This window comes from Branchiostoma lanceolatum, chromosome 17 (assembly GCF_035083965.1).
Source record: "Branchiostoma lanceolatum isolate klBraLanc5 chromosome 17, klBraLanc5.hap2, whole genome shotgun sequence".
Lineage (NCBI taxonomy): Eukaryota > Metazoa > Chordata > Leptocardii > Amphioxiformes > Branchiostomatidae > Branchiostoma > Branchiostoma lanceolatum.
Window position 1 is genome coordinate 13,151,506 of NC_089738.1, and position 18,838 is coordinate 13,170,343.

General features: G+C 39.8%; 1 protein-coding gene across 1 annotated transcript; it reads left to right on the plus strand.

Annotated features, from left to right (window-relative positions):
* The first annotated feature begins 148 nt into the window (after window positions 1-148).
* Window positions 149-18,500, plus strand: LOC136422583 (RNA-binding protein FXR1-like). The gene is made up of 15 exons (XM_066410380.1): window positions 149-450; window positions 3,459-3,511; window positions 5,729-5,828; window positions 6,964-7,115; window positions 7,389-7,454; window positions 7,693-7,909; window positions 8,697-8,867; window positions 9,173-9,255; window positions 9,658-9,769; window positions 10,807-10,833; window positions 10,929-11,015; window positions 11,525-11,777; window positions 12,432-12,605; window positions 12,934-13,155; window positions 15,791-18,500. The coding sequence occupies exons 1-15, from the start codon at window positions 400-402 to the stop codon at window positions 16,165-16,167; spliced, it is 2,145 nt and encodes a 714-aa protein (XP_066266477.1). The 5' UTR covers window positions 149-399; the 3' UTR covers window positions 16,168-18,500.
* The last annotated feature ends 338 nt before the right edge of the window (window positions 18,501-18,838 follow it).

Sequence of the window (18,838 nt, forward strand, 5' to 3'; positions counted from 1 at the left end):
ATATGCACCAAAACGTTTTCATAGCAACTGATAAAATAGATCGAATTTTTTCTGATCATATGTCAATTTTCATATTGTGATTTTGACAAAAATGATTATATATCTTTAAAAAATATATTGTAGCAGGTGACCTCACTGCGAGATTTCACGAGACTTTCAATATTTTCATCCGAAACAAGTCGAGATTTTTCGTGATTGCAGGGTTTTCGCGACACTCGCATTTTTGGACGCTAGGATAGAAGTCTTACTATTCTATTTCTTGAGATTTGGTCCAAATTTGAGGAGACTGAGAGGTTTAAGAAGCGAGTTGTTTCAGATTTATCTTCCCGAAATTTGGAAATCCCCGAGGGAGTCAGACGACATCTCCGCACCCAACCCAGGATTCCCCGCGAGTCCAAGATGGAGGATCTTACTGTGGAGGTGTGCGGTCAGAACGGCGCGTTTTACACGGTAAAAACTACCCATTTCTTCCCATTTCCACCGACTATTTTACTCAGATAACGTGATACATCACGTCTAGACAATGTTTATTCCAAAATCTGACCGAGTCAGTCCCCGGTTTAAGTAGTTTTGTTGATGTTTTCAAGGGGGATGGGGCGAGGGCGCCAGACGTTCACTGGGGATAGCAGGGCATGACAACCGTTCCTGATTCTGATTTTATTCTCTATCTTCATAGTAAATTCCTTAAAGTCAGTGACATTTTCTGTAACTTCTTCTAGGTTTAAAGGGTAATAATATTTTGTGTTCAGATTTTGGAATTTTGAAAGCACATCCTTGCATAACTGTGAACATCATCACCATCATGTACTAGGAGACTGACAGCGACTGGTGTGTGACCAAATATAACCGAATCTAAAAATACTTGCTTGGAAACCCTAGTAGAGTGTAAGACCCAAGCCACAAGATCTAAACGTTTAAAAAGGTTATTCATGGCTAAATGTTGTCAGCTACAGTCATCAGTAGGGTGTGTCACCACGTAGCCATGCCCTTTTGAGATATAATTTGGCACGGGATGGAAAAGTCATTTAAGATACCATTTATAAAGAGGCATTGCTTTGGAGTTTTGAATTTCATGTGTTGTACTATATAACATGCCGTGGATGTTGTGTAACACTAATAGTGGTCAAAATTTCATTCAGACTAATTACATAAAGTGCAATCACATAGAATAACCCTTTCTCGCATTCAGTTGTAGTCACTTGGTATGTACATGTAACGTTAAAATGATAAGCAGAATATCACACCGATTTTTTGCTGAGGTCATGTGTAAGTTCAAGGTTTTTCTCTTTACATGATAATCATCTTTTAATGTTTTGGCCCAGTATTTGGACAGGTACCAAATATGCTGTTCATAGCACATACCAAGCACTGTCCCAAAATATAGTCCATAATATCATTTGTCACACTGTAGATTGTAGCTATGTGTACATTTTTCATGAATAACATAACGATAATTATTATACCTTTCTCTTGGAAAATATATAAATTCACAATGTACTTAGTTTTTTTCCATTTAACTTGTGCTAAATGCTGCACGATATATGTGTACTTTGTTCTGTAAACTTGATGATTATCAAGTTCATTGCCATGATAAAAATATTCTAATGACAGGTCATATCCTTGGTCATGTGAGGACAGTGGTGTTTTTTTTAGTTTATTAGATTATATTGTAGTTTGGTCGATAATTGATCTTAGGCTTTTGTATCTTTTCAAGTTCGATGTTAATGTAGGACAAAAAACATTACAGAAACGTAGAGTACGGTAGACACTGAGACAGACAGAATTTTTGTTTTCCTGATTTATGTGCCCAGAAGCACTTTGTTTAGTTGGCTACAGATCGAAGAATTCATGTCAAACGTTTGAAACGTATGAATTTTCCAGGTACGTAGATGAACTGAAACTGAATTGTCTATAGAAATGAATCTTCATGAAAAGGACAAAACATACTACAATGTAGTATGTTGCCTTTACCCTGCTATATTTACCATCTTATGCAACCTATAATTTAATTGTTGCGTAAAATGCTTCAGCTGTTATTCTCGTCATATTCATCATTAGGAGGTCCGAGTGTGTTTTTCCAGCCTTCACATGAAGGGGTGAACATTCTTGAATATTGCATATGGAAGCAAAAATAGTGGGTAGAGATTTTTCACAACGACTTAATCAATGAATAGCAGCGAAACAGATGGACACCACAAGTCATGACGCAAAATCGTCTTGTGACATTAATATTGTTTAGGGCTGCTTTAGTTTTGCAACATGGGACCCCATGACGTCACGTACGTCTGTGTGTGTTTGTAAAGGAATGCTTTATCGGAGACCATTGATTGCAACTGACTGATTGCCCTAGAGCAAATGCCACTGCCAGAGTAGATTTATGCAATGTAGTCGATGATTATGTGCACTGAAGACAGTGCTAGTACATGTTTGTTTGGAGAGATGCGACAGGCTGACAATACAGAATCATTGATTCACCAGCTGTTGATGGCAATATGTGGCCAGGTTGCAGCTGAAATCTACATGTACTACCAGTACTACCACTATGGCCCAAATTACACACACGTTTTTGAGTTGACATGGAGTCGACTCAGGACTGAACAAGAGAGCCTGAACAAGAACCATAGGGCCAAAACCCCTGACACACCGCCCGAGTTGACTCAGGAAACTTGTGTATAAATCAGGCCATTGTCATGATCACTGCTCTCCACAAGTAACATCCATGGTCATTCTTAATTTCTCACCAAGTGCCACAAAGCAAAACACATACATTGTAGAATCCATTCATATTGGATTACGTACACATAATTGGATAGCTAGGTCACCAAATCACATCAGCAGTTATCTTTTCAAACATTTTATTTCAGAATACAAATGTATTTGATGTAGCTGTCTTAAAAATGCATCTGAAATACTATCTGTTCTTCCTTTTGTAAACTTTGTAAATCTGTAATGAAATGGCTTTTTGGTACATTAAGGCAAAGAATCTGTTGCCCAATATTACTGTCATCACAAGCTGTCCTTGAATACCAGTATTCCATTTGCACATCAATTGGAAGGTTAAAGTATATGAAATGGCATTAGAATTAGTCTAGCACTTGCTGACTGGCCTTGTTTCTTTTACTGCAATGTTGCAAGATTGCCTAGTGGTCGGGGTTGTTGAGTACAAGCTAAATGTTACTGGCTCATTGAAAAAGAGTAGGGGTCCTTCCCGATGCAAGTGGATCAAACTTTGGTCTAGTCACTTGGTTGACATGTTGAAAAGATGATAGGCACCTGTTCTGTCAATCCTGCCACAAATATGTGATAAATCTTAACAGATAGATAGATACATTTACATATGCAAACTAAATCACTCGAAGTTAATAAAGCAGCTTTCACTCATAACTTGCATACAAGATTGGTATGCTTACTTATAACTTACAAATACAAATCAATAACCTGCTCTTGTTTTTTTTCAGGCTTTTATAAGAGACATCCATGAGGAGGAGGTGACAGTAGCTTTTGAGAATGAGTAAGTATAAGTACCTTAACTTACATAAATATACCTGTAGTTGCATGTTGATAAAGCTAAAAGGGTCATCATAACCTTTTTATTACATGTATAATGCAGTTGCTAACCAACTGTAGTTTTCATAAAGAGCAAAACAAGAATAATGCCTAGCGGATATTGGAATTTACACCAAAGTTTCCAGTTCCCTAGACACAGATTTTAATCAGGACAAAATGAAACACTTTTTGGTTAAAATATAAAAAATGATATGCATTATATTGCAATATTCTGCATGCCAGTCATATTTTTTTGTATAAATCTGTAGGATTTAAAACTTCCACAGATATCCATTTGTGTCAGTTGAAAAAAATCCATTCATACATTTTCTGACAATTCATTTGAATTAAGCAAATTACACTACATTTGTGTGTACATGTGTAATATATAAGTTAGTTGTAAATCCATTTATTTTTTGGTGGGGGACTTAATTTCATGTTTCGGGGGGCAAAGGTGGTTTTCGTGGTGTTTTCAGTTTGTGGTTAAACATTTCTGCACTAGTATAATCTATAATTGTGATAAATTAGAATTGCATGTTTGCAGTGTCATGATTTTGCGGTTGAGAGGTCACCGCGAAAATAAAACTGTTGCCAACATTTCGAAATGTACACTACCTACCTTTTCCCTAAATAACCGGAAGAAGGAAGGTCAGTGACTTTCTATCGTTGCCCGGTATTGACGTTGCCACACAAGCATCTATAAGATAATGTCTTTACCACTTTCAATGAGTGGGGCCAAAATGGGGAAGTGAATGTAAAGCCTCTGGCTTAATTTAGCCGCAGGAGTGCATTCACTGGCTGTTTCCCATTTCTAGCATGTTCAGATGATGATCAAAAATATAAATCTTGATGGGAATGATCACAACACATGTCTGTACGAATGCTACATGGCAATGAAGCTCGTTGAATTCAGTCATTATTTGTTCAAATTGTATATGCTTATAGAAAATGAATGTACTTTTATAATCTACAGTGAAAATTTGGCACCACCATTTTTGTTTGCCACATGTCAAGATCCAGACAACCAAGGAAACATGGTTTTCATTATGTCAACAATTTTTTCCAAATTTACTGTAAAAGTGTGGAATCAGTCCTATTTTCATGGTAGTTCAGGGACAACTACTGATACCTATTTTGGTACAATTTCAGGAAGTATTCTTATGTACACTGAACATGTATTAACTTGAAAAGATTGGTTGTCAGGCACTGTTTCCATATTGTTTGTTAAGCCCTTTGTATGTACATGTAACTCAGGAATATAATCTGTAGATTGACCACAATCAAACAGCATCCAGAAAAGTCAAGAAAATATCCTTAAAATAGATAAGTGGGCATGTATTTATCCCCCCATCTATTGACAGCTGATATTCATGTGATTCAATTCTTGAATTCCTCACCCTACAAATACAGGACAGGTATTCAGTACAAATTCTCAGACTATTCAAAGCCAGTCTAGGCCTGTCCTATAAGCTATGCAGTCATGAAATATCACTTAACAGACAAGGACTGACCCTTTGATTCAAATATAGAATGCATATCCTTGGCTTCGGAGCCTGTATGAATTCCAATCTTCCTCCAGGGGTCTGATTAGCAATCATATATCCCAACCTTTCCAAATCCAGACAAATCACAAATGTATAGGATGAACAAGATTCCACTACTTCTTTCTTAGATTTTGAAATCTAAGCCTGCTAAGAAATAAGTAAAAAATGTTTTACATAGAATCACCATTTATTGCTATAAATATGATGTCACAGACTATAGACAGTGAACATGTGGTCATCACATGCAATATTGTTGTTTCATGTTGTTTAATGCTTGGCTGCAGGGAAAGAATGTCATACCAAACACCTGGCACAGATTCAATACCACCTATTAGTCCAATTACAATTTATGTAAAAACTTGCTTGCCTCATGTGGCAGGATATACATGTACATGTATCCATCAGTGGATTTTGGAAAGTACAGATGTATTTGCTTATTGTGCTGTGTACTGTACATTCATTCATTTTCGTGGGGCGAAAATATAACCCACTGTGAACATGGAAAGATTTACGATAAATGTAATAATGATTGACTAATGTTGCTAGAAATTTGTAAATTTGAATAACCAAGGCAAGACCCAACAACTTGACCACAAAGAATAATAATCCATCTTCTTCTTTCTTCCATCTATTTTCAGCTGGCAGCCGGAGCGCAAAGTTCCGTTCAACGACGTGCGACTTCCTCCGACCCCCGTAGACGATTACGAACCTCAGGAGGGAGATGAAGTGGAGGTACATGTATGTGCAAAGTGATGATCCTTCGCTCTGCAAATAACGTTCTTCACTTCAGGTTTTCAACTTCAAGGGCACCATGTTTAAAGCCCACTTTAAAAATGGTGTAAACCGGCTTCTCTGCTTAGTTAGTGTTTAGCACATAAACATGGGAAAGAGTATGGCTCTTAAACATACACTACTACCCCTGCTGTAGTGCTTGCACAATTGTGTGGCCCAAGGGTAATAGAAATGGAGATGGGCTCCTCTCATCATACACTTATCCTCTTATGCCAGGCCTACCGCTTGTACTTGTCGATCAAAGGCCCTACCATATCGGTCTGACATTCATGCTTCTCCCTGCATTGGCACTGGCCATTCGCCAGCCAATCAGATACTGCCCCTCCTGTTTAGAGGGAAAGTTACCAGCATTATTCATTGCTTAACATTTGCAATTGACCAACAGGGTCCAAAGTATAGCAGGTCTTCTAATATAGCATTCTTTTTGGAAACAACTCTAGAAACCGAGTCTATGTCAAACATGGCAAAAAACAGTTTGCAATAATACTAAATGCTAGGAGAAAAGCACTAATAACTAAGTTGCTTCAGTAATTTGTAATGTAGATAAACAATATTGTCATGTATGAATATGAACCTTATTCCTGCTGCCTGTAACCAATGCAGATATGGTGTCAAAATGATACTTCAAAAGAACCAAAGGTAATTGATAAAGGTGATAATTTTACAGATCTAAAACTTTGTTCCAACACCAACAAATTCAATGCACTAACTTTACATGTTGGAACAATGTTTTAGCTCTGTTACTTTGTTAATTACCATCGCAGATGAACTATCATGCTAATATGCTAATCATAGTCGAATGTAAAATGTTGAAACACCTGAAACACAGGGCTTTGTGAATTTCAAAAGCAATATTCATGTTATAGATTGGGATACAAGTACAGTATATGGATATATGACTACAAAAACGTTTACTTTTTTTTGCTTCGCCTCGTTTATTTCTGCTACTGTTTTTGATGTAAACAGTACCTGATTTTTTAAGATTAATCGCTGAGATTCGCAATGTTTTCCTAATTCTCAGTATTATGATTTGTTCAATATGTAATGTTCTGATGTGTGGCTCTACTTCGTGTTTCCACAGGCTTTGGCAGAAACAAATGATGAGCCGTGTGGCTGGTGGCCTTGCAGGGTAAAAAGGTGCAAGGGAGCCTTTTGCGTTGTGGAATATCTCGACCTGGAGGCAACCTTTAAGGACATTATAGACACAGGAAAAATCCGCCCCGCAAACAAAAAGTGAGTTTTCAGACCCTTACATATTTTGAAACTTTAATGAAGACTTGCATAATTATTATATCATAAAGTCTGAATATGAACCCTACAATTCATAAACAGCCACGTAGTTGCAGCATATAGAAAAGTTTCGTTCTTGTAATATACTGTTGGCAGGAGACGTTTATCAATGCAGAACTTTGTAGACACATTTTAGTGCACATAGTATGTGTGAATATGGTGAATAATTTAGGATCTACAGTAGTTTGTAAATATGCTGCTGTCATTTTCTTCCAGCCCTCCATTGACCAAGAACTCCTTCCACAAGTGTACGATAGATGTGCCTGAAGACCTCAGGGAATGGTGAGTTTTTGTAAACCTATTTATTTTATCAGGGAAGTACAGTACTGTAGTACAGTATATTCCTGGTATCATGAATTTGTAGTGGAGAGGTCATCGCTAGAGTAAAACCGCCATGAACAAGATGACTTAAACATTGGTAACTTAAACCTTAACATCATGGTAAGAATTCAATTCAGTCTATTTATCCAATTGAAATAGCTTCTAAATCTAATCTTCTCTTTTGTGATATTCCCCACAGTTGTCGAGTAGAAAGTAATCACCATGAGTTCAAGAGGGCCTTGAAGTTGAAAGCAGCGTCCGTCAGCTACAACACGGATCTGAACGCACTCGTAGTATTCTCCAGCGACGAGGCGGCGGTAAAGAGAGCGCAGATTTTGAGCGACATGCACTTCCGTAGTCTACGAACAAAGCTCATGCTGGAGGCAAGGAAAAAGGAGGCACAACAACAACTCGAGGTGAGTTTAGAAACTATATCCTGTTTTATACTTTTTTACTTTAGCATTTGTCAGGTGATACACGTCACACTAGATTCTTACTCTCAGTCAGGCTGCATTTTCACAATGCATTGGCAGCATAAATCCTTCTCTTTCAAGGCAAGTGACTGCAACATGTAATCAAATCTGTTAGAGTTTAATTTCCAAGGGTGACTGAATTGAAATAACAAAGCAAACTGTGTTCACAGTCACAGTTCATTGTGTAACACAGTGTCCCGTCAAGTACAACAGACAGCTTAGCTGCAAACCTGAGGACTGGGACCATGTATAAAAGAAAAGCAAATACTTTACTAACCTGCCAACGTTTGGATACTCCTACTGCTACCTTAAGCCCCTGTCACACGTAGCCGACAATGGCCTCCCACTATTCTGGTTGGGAGTTGGTCGGCAAGGTTGCCTACTAGTATTAAAAATTTGTCTGCACCAGTGGACTATGGATTTTGAAAAATCAAAGTCGGGAAAGTCATATTGTGCTAGGATGCGATCAAAGGAGCGAACTGAGGCTTCAATATAGGTTGAATTTTAGGCTACTCCCAACCCAGCACCCACCTTGGTTGGAGAGTGGTCAGGAGCAAAGTCGTGGAAATGTCCAAAATGTGTGACTTTATTCAGTGCAATAATCATAGATGTTCATACTAACTAACACATAGTTGTCAATCTGTAGGAAGAAAACAGATATAGTTACATGCATGTTGATGAAAAGTAAATCGAGTCTAAGAATACAATATTGAATCTATATCTTTCTCAGAACACTAAAGCCATGCAGCGGCAATGCCTGGAGGAGTTCGCAGTGCGGGAGGACCTGATGGGGCTGGCTATCGGATCGCACGGGGCCAACATCATGCAGGCCCGCAGACTGGAGGGTGTCACCGCCATTGAACTGGAAGAACAAACATGCACTTTTAAGATTTATGGAGAGGTGAGAATGCATGTCTTTGAGATCAAGGTGTTCTGTTACAATATGTGTCGTTGTGTATGTTTTTGTTAAATTTTGTTTTCACCCAATGAGAAATATTGTGGAAATCTTCAATTTTGCAAAGTCTCAGACTTTCGCTTTGTCTTGATTATTACAGAAAGAGAACACTGAGCACTCTTTCAAGCATAGACATGCAGTAATGAAATCTAACATACTACATGTGCTTGCTACACTAAGTGTTCCTGCACTATAACTTTGTGATTATAATGTTGTCCAACCTTAACATTGTGTACATGTACCAATTACAGACAAAGGAGGCAGTTCAGCAGGCAAGAAGAATGCTGGAGTATAAACAAGATGTTGTCCAAGTCCCAAGAAATCTCATAGGCAAGTCGGTTTTTCTTTAAGTTGTACTTCTGACTGCACACCAAGGGCCAGCCTGGCTTACCCTGCCACGCTGGGGGAATGTGTGTGCCAGATGGAAGTTGAGGTGTACGACTCCACCACATCTCTTGATGTGTCTGGATACTGAACCTCACACAATAAGCCAGTTCACCGTTTGAAATGTGCATGTGTGAGCTTGAAAGTGAAGTGTTTTCTTTATGTCTCAGGAGCAGCCTTTGACGTATTACCCACAATGTATCACATGTGACAGAATCAGCAAGAAATGCAGAGATATGTTTTTTATGTTACGTGCACAAGTGCCTGTATACAGACAAAATTATTTCAAGACCTGATGGATGTCTACTACACTTCATGACATAACCTGAATCTCCTTTTTGTCCTCAGGAAGAGTAATAGGCAAGAATGGTCGTGTAATCCAAGAGATCGTGGACAAATCTGGGGTAGTCAGGGTGAAAATTGAGGGAGACAATGAGAAAGAGCACACAGTACAGAGGGAGGAGGTAAGTAAAGTTCTACCCAAACTTTTCACCTGTGTCTGAATATAGGTTTCCTCTGTATTTTCCTTTCTTAGAAGGACATGCTACGTGGCGAGATAGTTGCCACTTAAATGAGGGGTTGAAATTCTTACCTTAAGACTTAAGGGAGAGTGGATTATTTTTTAAGTGGCTACTACCTATTGTACATATAAAATACAACACGGGGTATTCCGTATCACCCGAGGTACCAGCCCTCCCGCGGGTCGGATCGCCCGACGGCTGTAGGCCGGTCCGACCCGCGGGGTCGCATTCCGCGATCCGACCCGCGGGAGGGCTGGGACCAAGGGTGATGCGGAATACAACGTGTTTTATTTTATTTATGTCATACCTTGGTCATACCCACCCGAGAAAACACACATTTCAATGCGGAATGCGCCAGAAGTTGAGGGAGTTTTGTGTCCTCGAACAAGAAACTGTAACAACATTGATTCTAACCTCCGAATCTGGTATTCGAATTTCCGACGGCGGCGCAACCGGCGCGCTCGAAATGCATTCGGCTATTCCATGGAAGCCTGTGTGATAACACTCCCGAACCCTATGTGATCCGGATAGTTATCACACGGTCCGGAACACCCGTATCAGGCCCAGGTATGACATAAAGGAAGATACAGAGGAGATATATGTGGTATAAACCATATGTTAACCTTTTTCCTGTTGAGTTATCCTATAGCTATGTAAAAGTTGTGAGCAAACTCAAACAAACTTATATGATGTGTATGCTTTTAAAATTGTTGTATATTATGATACCAGTACATGTATATATACTTTTGGAATATCGTACATGCAAGATGAAATTGTAGAAACCTGTAAGGTGAAGGACAGGTTAGTTGTCTCTGCATCCCTTGTTAGTCAGACAAAGTACTGTAAATTCAGTTCTTTTCGTTTGGACAATTATGGTTTGGACGCTACAATCTGTTTGGATAAAGCCTGTAAGCTCTGTTTATGTGCTGTTTGTGATGTGAAGCCCTAAAAACCCACTTGACACCCTATGTTGTGTACAGGATCTATCGGCAAAGGATTCTGTTCCAGTAAGTAAAAAAACCTTTTATACTTTTCACATTTTCAAGTCTTTTGCAGTCCGCTTATTATTAAGGGCCACTCTTATGTCTGCGTTGTTTCATAGGAACACGTGCCAATGATCTTCATCGGAACGATAGAGCAGAACAGCAACGCACGGATGCTATTGGACTATCACCTCGCACATCTAAAGGTAGGCAACTATTTATTTATGAGATTCCCTCATAACAGGTGACTATCACCTTTTCAATATGTCAACCCAGAACCAAACTGTAAGGAATGATGGCAATCTTGGTCTGTTCCTTTGTCATGCGTTGGCTTTCTCTTGAAGTAATGCTAAACCAATGGAAGAAAGTGTAACCTACAATGGTCAAATAGAACAGTATTAGTACTGCCTAAATGTTAGGAATCTAGAAGATATGTTTATAAATGATAGACTCCTATAGAGTATTTTTTAGTTTCCTGACATTGTTTTTAAGAAATATAGAAGTTGCTGAATGCATCTTATGCCAGCATGAAACTTTATCTGATTAAGTAAATTACATAATGAGAAATAAACTGTTCTGCAACTCAAAGAATTTGACTCTCCAGAATTTTTGACCGAAGCTCTGTCTTCATCAGCTATCTGACCAAGTGCTGCAGACGCATGTTTTTGTGTGATTATTGTGCAACAACATTATCTCTATCATTGACTTTTTCCAGGAAGTTGAGCAGCTTCGCATCGAGAACCTACAGATCGCAGAAGAGCTGCGGAACGCGGGCGGCGGGTCTGGTGGCACGTACTTCCCCCCGCCACGCGAACGTCGCTACAGCACGGACTACACGTCAGACACCACTGAATCCACGTCCAGGGGCAGAGGTCAAGCGTACGGCAGAGGGCGCGGTCGCGGCGGCAGCAGGGGACGGGGACAGGGAGGAAGGGGTCGGCCCAGACGGTACCAGGGTGGCCGCAATGGTGAGTAGGATGGTACAATAGATGCGTTCAATGTATCAAACAGGGTTGTCTCAAGCTTTAGATTTGTTTCTGTCCCACTCATTATTGTTTGGGACCCAATGTTTGTTTTTCAATCTGTCATTTTAAGCTTGGGAAAATACATCTTCATCAATTTCATGTCAGAAACTTCGGGTTTGGGGACTGATTGGGTAAAATTTTTGTCCGTCCCAACAAGCAAATTTCCGCTTGGGTCCTGGAGACAGCCCTGGTATCAAATGATTTTTGACCCCTACCCTTCTATTTCTCTACCTCTGTACCCCTAGGGTTTCTCCATGACCTTATCAAATGGAGAAGGCCTTAAGTTTGTTGTGGACAAACTGTACATCTATGCAGGTCAAATCTCATCCATATTTTATGGCCAGTATAAAGGCCTTTTGGAACACCATCTTTGCAGGCATGTGGCAGCAGCTGGTTAAGTTGCTTTGAACGACCTGTCACACCTAACCTTTGCAGATCAAGCGTTGTTTAATGCTACCTATACTGAGGATGCCCCCACTATACTTGGTGACAGTCTACGATTGCTCTCAGGAAAAACAACCACCACATTTTGAACACCACAATCCTGGGTTGACAACTCTGACACTAAACGTCTGTATCTCTTGTAACTTTCTCTAGCCGGGTCTGAGAATGATCGCCGTCACCAGGACGAGCTCAGTGATTGGTCGTCTGCCGTAACAGAGGACAGCATGTCGGAAGCAAGTGGTGTACGGGGCAGCCGTTACTCCGGCAACCGTGGGAGGGGCGGCCGCCGTCCACGCATTAACACCGAGCCTAACTTTGACCGTGAGGGTAGGGCCATTTCAGGGTTTTTTCTCCAAAAAAATTGCAAGAGGGGAGCATTACGAGGGAGTGGAACGACCAAGCGGGGAAATGCTGTGGAGTTTTAGAGAACTTTAAGTTAAAATGGGGCATACTAAGGCATCCTGAGGAGGAAATAACTGTCAGACAGGACACAGTTGAAGACTGTGGCTACATGTGACCTAGTTGCATCCATGGTCAATCTGAATTTTATGGTGTCTATACTGTGATGTTAAGTCTCCATGAAAATTGATAAATTTACTGTACTATATAGTACTATATAAACTAATCATTTACTGTTATTTATATGTTGTTACAGTTCGCCAGGGTGACAACCACAATCCTTTCGACGTCCTCAACCAGGACGAGAACGAGAATGGCGACGTGAACGGGCGTCCCCAGCGGCGTAACCGGGACCGCCGGCAAAACGATCGGCGGCGGCGCAACGACGAAGAGGACTCTGTGCTCGACACCGAGGGGGAAACGAACAACGAGCGGGGTAGGGGAACAAACGTGACATTGTATTCATACATTCAGCAGGGTAAGGGGAAGCCATCTGTGGGTCTGCACTAACTCTTTGTTGGTCCTGGTTTTCTTAAGTCAAGGGCACTCTCCATGCAAACTACTTCATGGCAATTACTCATTCTAAAGATCAATCTCATACCCCTGCCAACCTCCTTCAAAACAAAGAAATGCAAAAAAAAATCATAAAAATGGAAATGTTTCATAGCCACTCTCTCATTGGTCAAACCACTTATTGCCATCCGCTCATTGGTTGAACCCCTAATTGTATGCTTGAAACCTCAGAGAGCACAAACCTCTGTATTGTTTCTTTGAATCCTTTGTATTCGCAGTTGAAATTGGCAGTTCGAAAGGAAGCTGCTAGGGGGATTCCTGTCTGGATCCTAATCCAAGTCTTTTCCAAATCATTACTTTTATATTGAAACAAGGGGAAAGAAAGAAAATTTATTCCAAACAAATTGCAAGCTCTTTACAAATGATTGGTGATAAAAAGATTGATTAAATCAAGGAGGTTATATAACCTCCTTGATTAAATGAACTGAATGAAACAAAATTAAAATTTGTACAAAACAAGATTTCCGGAAAAACAAGGCTCAGTTTATCCTCACCAGTTTTTATGGGTTCAGAACTCAAAAGTCTACAAACATACATTTGCATGGTTTTACCAGATGTGCCCTTGCCTTGAGCCAGGTTTCTTTCTTTCTCTAGATCTGTTTATTTTTTTCCTTTCATAGTTGTATTTGATAGTTTGTGCTTTGCTTTCATTAGCTTCATGCATGTTTGCTGGCATCGTCACATATACATTTAGAACACAACTTAGAAAAGGATTGAAATTATTGCATTCACACCATTGGCATCAAATGTTTCAAGTGATATGTGTAACTAAGAAAACAACTCTCTTAATCTTATGCATGTCATAACAAGACTTAGTGTAGATACTATGCACATCCTAATTATAACCTCATTAACTAAAATACTTTAATTGCTTATGTGAACATAGATATCACAAAATGTTCACAGTGCAGAATTTTTACAGAATCATCGAGTGAAAATGAAGAAATTCTGTGGTTGGTCAATGACTTTTTTCCTACTTTATAGTCACTTTCGGCTGGCTATGTTATTGCTTACCCTTCCGCTAACTCCATCTGATTTTCCTGCAGCTGCCATTATTATTAAATTATATGTACCGCTTCAATATTTATGGGGCTTCGCTTATAGACTTGACATATATACATACAGGGGAACACTGGGAAAACATTGTCACGGTTATTCACTGTAGTGTAGCACAACACAATATGGCAAGCTTGAAGGTTAATTTATGCAGTTAAAATATGCGTTCTGAGGTTGTGGTTGGGCTTTTGGTGGTGGAACAAAGAGGTGTTGGTTATTGCTAGATACAGGCCCTAGGAATGATATTAGGTATGTTCTCTCCTGAACCTTAATTGTTTCAACAGCACATGTCCTGTTAAGAATTGTTCAGATTCTGACTGGGACTTGGGATGTATTCTGTTGAGGCAACGGTTGATGGAGAGAAGACTGTATATTATTCCTGAGGCCTGTGCTTCTGAAAAAATGTTCTGACAAATTTAGAATGGTATTGGCCAATGTCATATAAAGAAAACAACTGCTATATCTCTCTGCGCCAGTTCCAGGGCGGAAAAAGAAGACCCCAGCCCACAACAACTCTGACAGGATCGTGCCGCGGAAGGATACAACAGCTCAATAATTGTGAGCCACTCTTTGATCCCAACTCAAGTTTTCCGTTTCTCTCCCACAAGGGACTTCTTTTTCTGGCTTTTGGTCTGTCACACTCGAGACTTGTAGAGTCGAGACGTTTCCTGTCACGTAGACGTCAGGCTGGCAAAGACTGTGTTGTGCTACATACTTCAGTCTTACTTTCACAAGTTTCAATATTCCTTTCTTTCCATGAAGTTGTGTTTCTTTCTTGATCGTTCATCTCTTTTTCTGTTGTGTTAGAAACTTTCCTTTGGACTACCATTGTTTAAAAATGGTTTATACTTGCGTGAAGTTGAAGTTTGTTCTGTACTTTAGATCTGTTGAAACTCTTTGTCTTTCAGTATATAAGCCCCACAAACTGTAGATGTCGTTAAACTTATCAACCCTGTCTGGAGATAACATACATGTATACCAATTACAGGATCTTTGTTTGTACTTTCATGGTCAGGACTCTTTAAATATATTGATAAAGGTCAGGGTTCTTCTGTAGAGACATCCCAATGTTAGACATACTGTTTTGTATGAGAACTTTCACAAATTGAGATACTAATGCTATTGACACATTCAAGCAGCTTACAGAAGATACTTAGAAGTGTTTTGTTTCCTTGTGATTTTTAATGTACATCATACTTTCTTAACTACACAACCATGCAAGTTTCTCTGCCAACTTTTCTGCTACCTTCACATGAACTACTAGTCTGTGTGGCAGTGTGACGTAATGACAAGATTTCTTGCACGTATCTGGACTCTTCTACTCTTTGCCGCAGTATTCAATACAATAATGAGAATCAGTTCATAACACCCTGATGGTGGTACCTGAAAATCGTACGGTTCTGTTGTAAGGAAATGTATAGATTAGCCAATCTGATGAAACTATTTCTGCATGTTTTAATGTGTTTGTGTCTTTGTGCATACAGAAGAGGCCAACAGTAGCAGGGATGGTAACAAAGATAGCGCTGGGAAAAACCGGAGAAGGCGGAACCGCCGGCGCCGCGAACGCCAGAACACAGTCATCTTCAACGAAAACTTCAAGAAGGAATCCCCTGAGGCTGCCAAGGGCGACCGGGCCGAAGAAACCTCAGGGCACGAAACCGCAAAGTCTACGGACACCTCGAAAATGATTAGCGAAAACGAAGAGAAACCCGACGAGCCCAAGCAGCAGCGCCCGTCTCGATCTAAACGCGGTCCCAGGGGGGATAGACAGAGGGGAGGTAGCGAGAAAAGTGCAATAAACGGGGACGGGGGCCCAGGTATCCAGGAACACAGTCAGCAGTTAGTCAACGGGACTGCCTAAGAAAAACTGTGAAAAATTCTATGCAGAGCTTTATTCAAGTGTCTTCGAATTATTGAAATTTACCACTATATACTGTTGAGAATATGCATTATTACACTGGGTACTCGGGTAGTAGAAGTGGAACTCAAGAAAACTTTAACTTTTCTCTTTGAAGGGTAGTCAAGTAGCCATGTTAAGAGGAAGAGAACTAGCAGTGAGGACTGTGAAGAAGTTTTCCAGTCCCCCTTTCAGTCTTTGTGTAATCTAGTGCTGGCAATCAGGTCAAACTGATGTGGAACTAGCCTGGAAGCCAGACTCTTTCCAGGGGCTACACAGGCCAGCTCTTCGGTTCCAGGGCCAAGGAAACTATGCCTGAGGGTAGCCCGTAGGTGGCCTGTGTAGGCCCTGGTTTCCAGGTTGATGTGGAACACTGTGTATCTGGAACAAACAGCTATGTACGAAGCTGGCAAGCTTGTGTAAAACCTTGACCATGACAACTTGTCTGTACCATGCGATTGTGAAGTGTGTAACAAGTACAGTACAACTCAGTGATTGAGTACAAGTACAACTCAGTGATTGAATTCTTCAGTCAACCCAATGGTTACAGTGAACATTCATGTTGCCCAAATCCTAACAGAACCCAAACATCATGCCAATACCTCTATCTTGGACTTGACCACAAAAAATAGCAACAACAAAAAAACACAAAAGAAAGGAAAAAAACTTAGAACTTCCAGCAAGACCTGTACATTGTTGTTGTAAAAAGTATTCTTGAGATGTGTCTGGTGAAGACTTTCAAAGAAAGAACACTGTAACCTCATTGTAAGGGATTGTTTTCCTTCTCAGTCGTTTAACTTTTTTTTTAGATGTCTATAAGATACTAGTACTCGTGTTCTTGAATTGAAGCCATGAGATTTTGTAGGGAAACATACAAGGTTTTCTTTCGTTGGTGTATAGGGATACAGTACTTGGTTGTATGAATTGCTGCTGGAGGCTTAAGTAGTGGTGGTATCCATGCATATTTGTGTGTCCCAGTGAAAACTTGCAGCCATAAGAATTTGACATGGAGAAACTTGTAATATCTTTTGATCCAAAATTTTATATCAAAGGTTATATCTTCGTAGAAACTAGCAAAAGGAGCTACTTTTCAGGCTTGTGATGAACATTGTAACATTGTTTTACCGTTATTCTACATGCTGATTCGGCATACTTAAGTCTTGGTGCAAAACAGCCACACAGGTAGTAACAAATAACTTGGTCGGTAGACTTAAACACTAGAGAAAAAAAAAGTAGAACCTCTAAGATAGAACAGCCACTGCATATCTCCTGGCTATTGATGGATATGTATGTAATAGCAGACCTTGTATTAGTATACCAGTATGTTAAGAGTAATTCTCAGTTTTATTAGTCAAGGAACAAGTGATCAGTGTAGTTTCAGTTCCTGCATACAGATATATGAAAGGTGTTCAGTTGCAATTACACGATATAGGCATGGGAGACTTGTCCAAAAGTAAAACACTTCAAGAGAGAAGGTAGCAGCTTGTTCTTGTACAGAATATACAGTACCATAGCGCAGTCTTCCTATGTACAAGTGTTTGAAGACACTTTTGTTGCATGCAAACTTTATTACGTTATAATCATGGGCATGGTGTAATTTGTCTTCTAGTCTTCCCCATTGACAGAACTGTTTGTTAATGGTGGCTACTGTTTTGAGTAGTGTATCATGCATACTGGAGTTGTTACAAAAAGGTGTTCTGTTTAAGGTAGATGATTGTATGTGTGTGTGTGTGTTTTGATTGTATGGCTGTTCCCTTGTACGATTGTGTCGTGGACAAATAATTATGGCAATAGCCTTCTTCATCCTGGCTTAAGATATACCGGTACTCAAGTCATGGATTGAATATGCCACTTGTAAAAAAAAAAGCAAAACAAAAAACAACAACACAAGGATGTACTGTATACTTGGTGCTCAGTGTTGTCAGTGCAGGTGCCATGGTAGGACACTTTGTCGAAATGTAGGTAAAACCACACCTGGCTTGTCAAAACTGTCATTTAGAAGATACTGGATGTGTTGGCCAAGCCCATTAAACATGCTGCTACCACTTGTACAACAGTGCTGAGCAATTTTCCAACGAGCTAGCTGAAACAGATTTGCATTCTCGGTGGAGAAAACGGGAACCCTGTACTTCGTCTCTACACCTCCTCTCCTCTCGGATTGTTGAACATTTGATAATGATGATGAAAGAGTTATCTAAGTTAAATCATAACGGATTGTTTGCCTTGCCAAAGAGTGAGAAGTTCTGTATCTTGGAAAATGTTTAAGTGAATAAACGATATCTTCAGTAAAAATATTATATTTATGGTGTCATGGCTTCTTAGTGACCTGTTCTCTTTAGGATAACATCTACTAACATAATTCCACCAGGGTACATGATTCTGCCACCCTTAATAAGATCTCCAATGCCCCCTAGTATAATTCACTCCTGTGTATCTAAACTGTGCATACATGGGAGGTGCTGCACTAGAGATCTCTAGATCTCAAAGTCAACCACACTTTTTCAAAGTGGCGGATTTAACCCAGCGGAGTAATGTTAATGGAGGTTAATAGCGTAATTCTGGACAACTTGGTAAACTCAAGCTCAAATTTAAGAAGTTAAAATTGAGATCAAAAGTTTGTTCAAGGAGGTTAAAA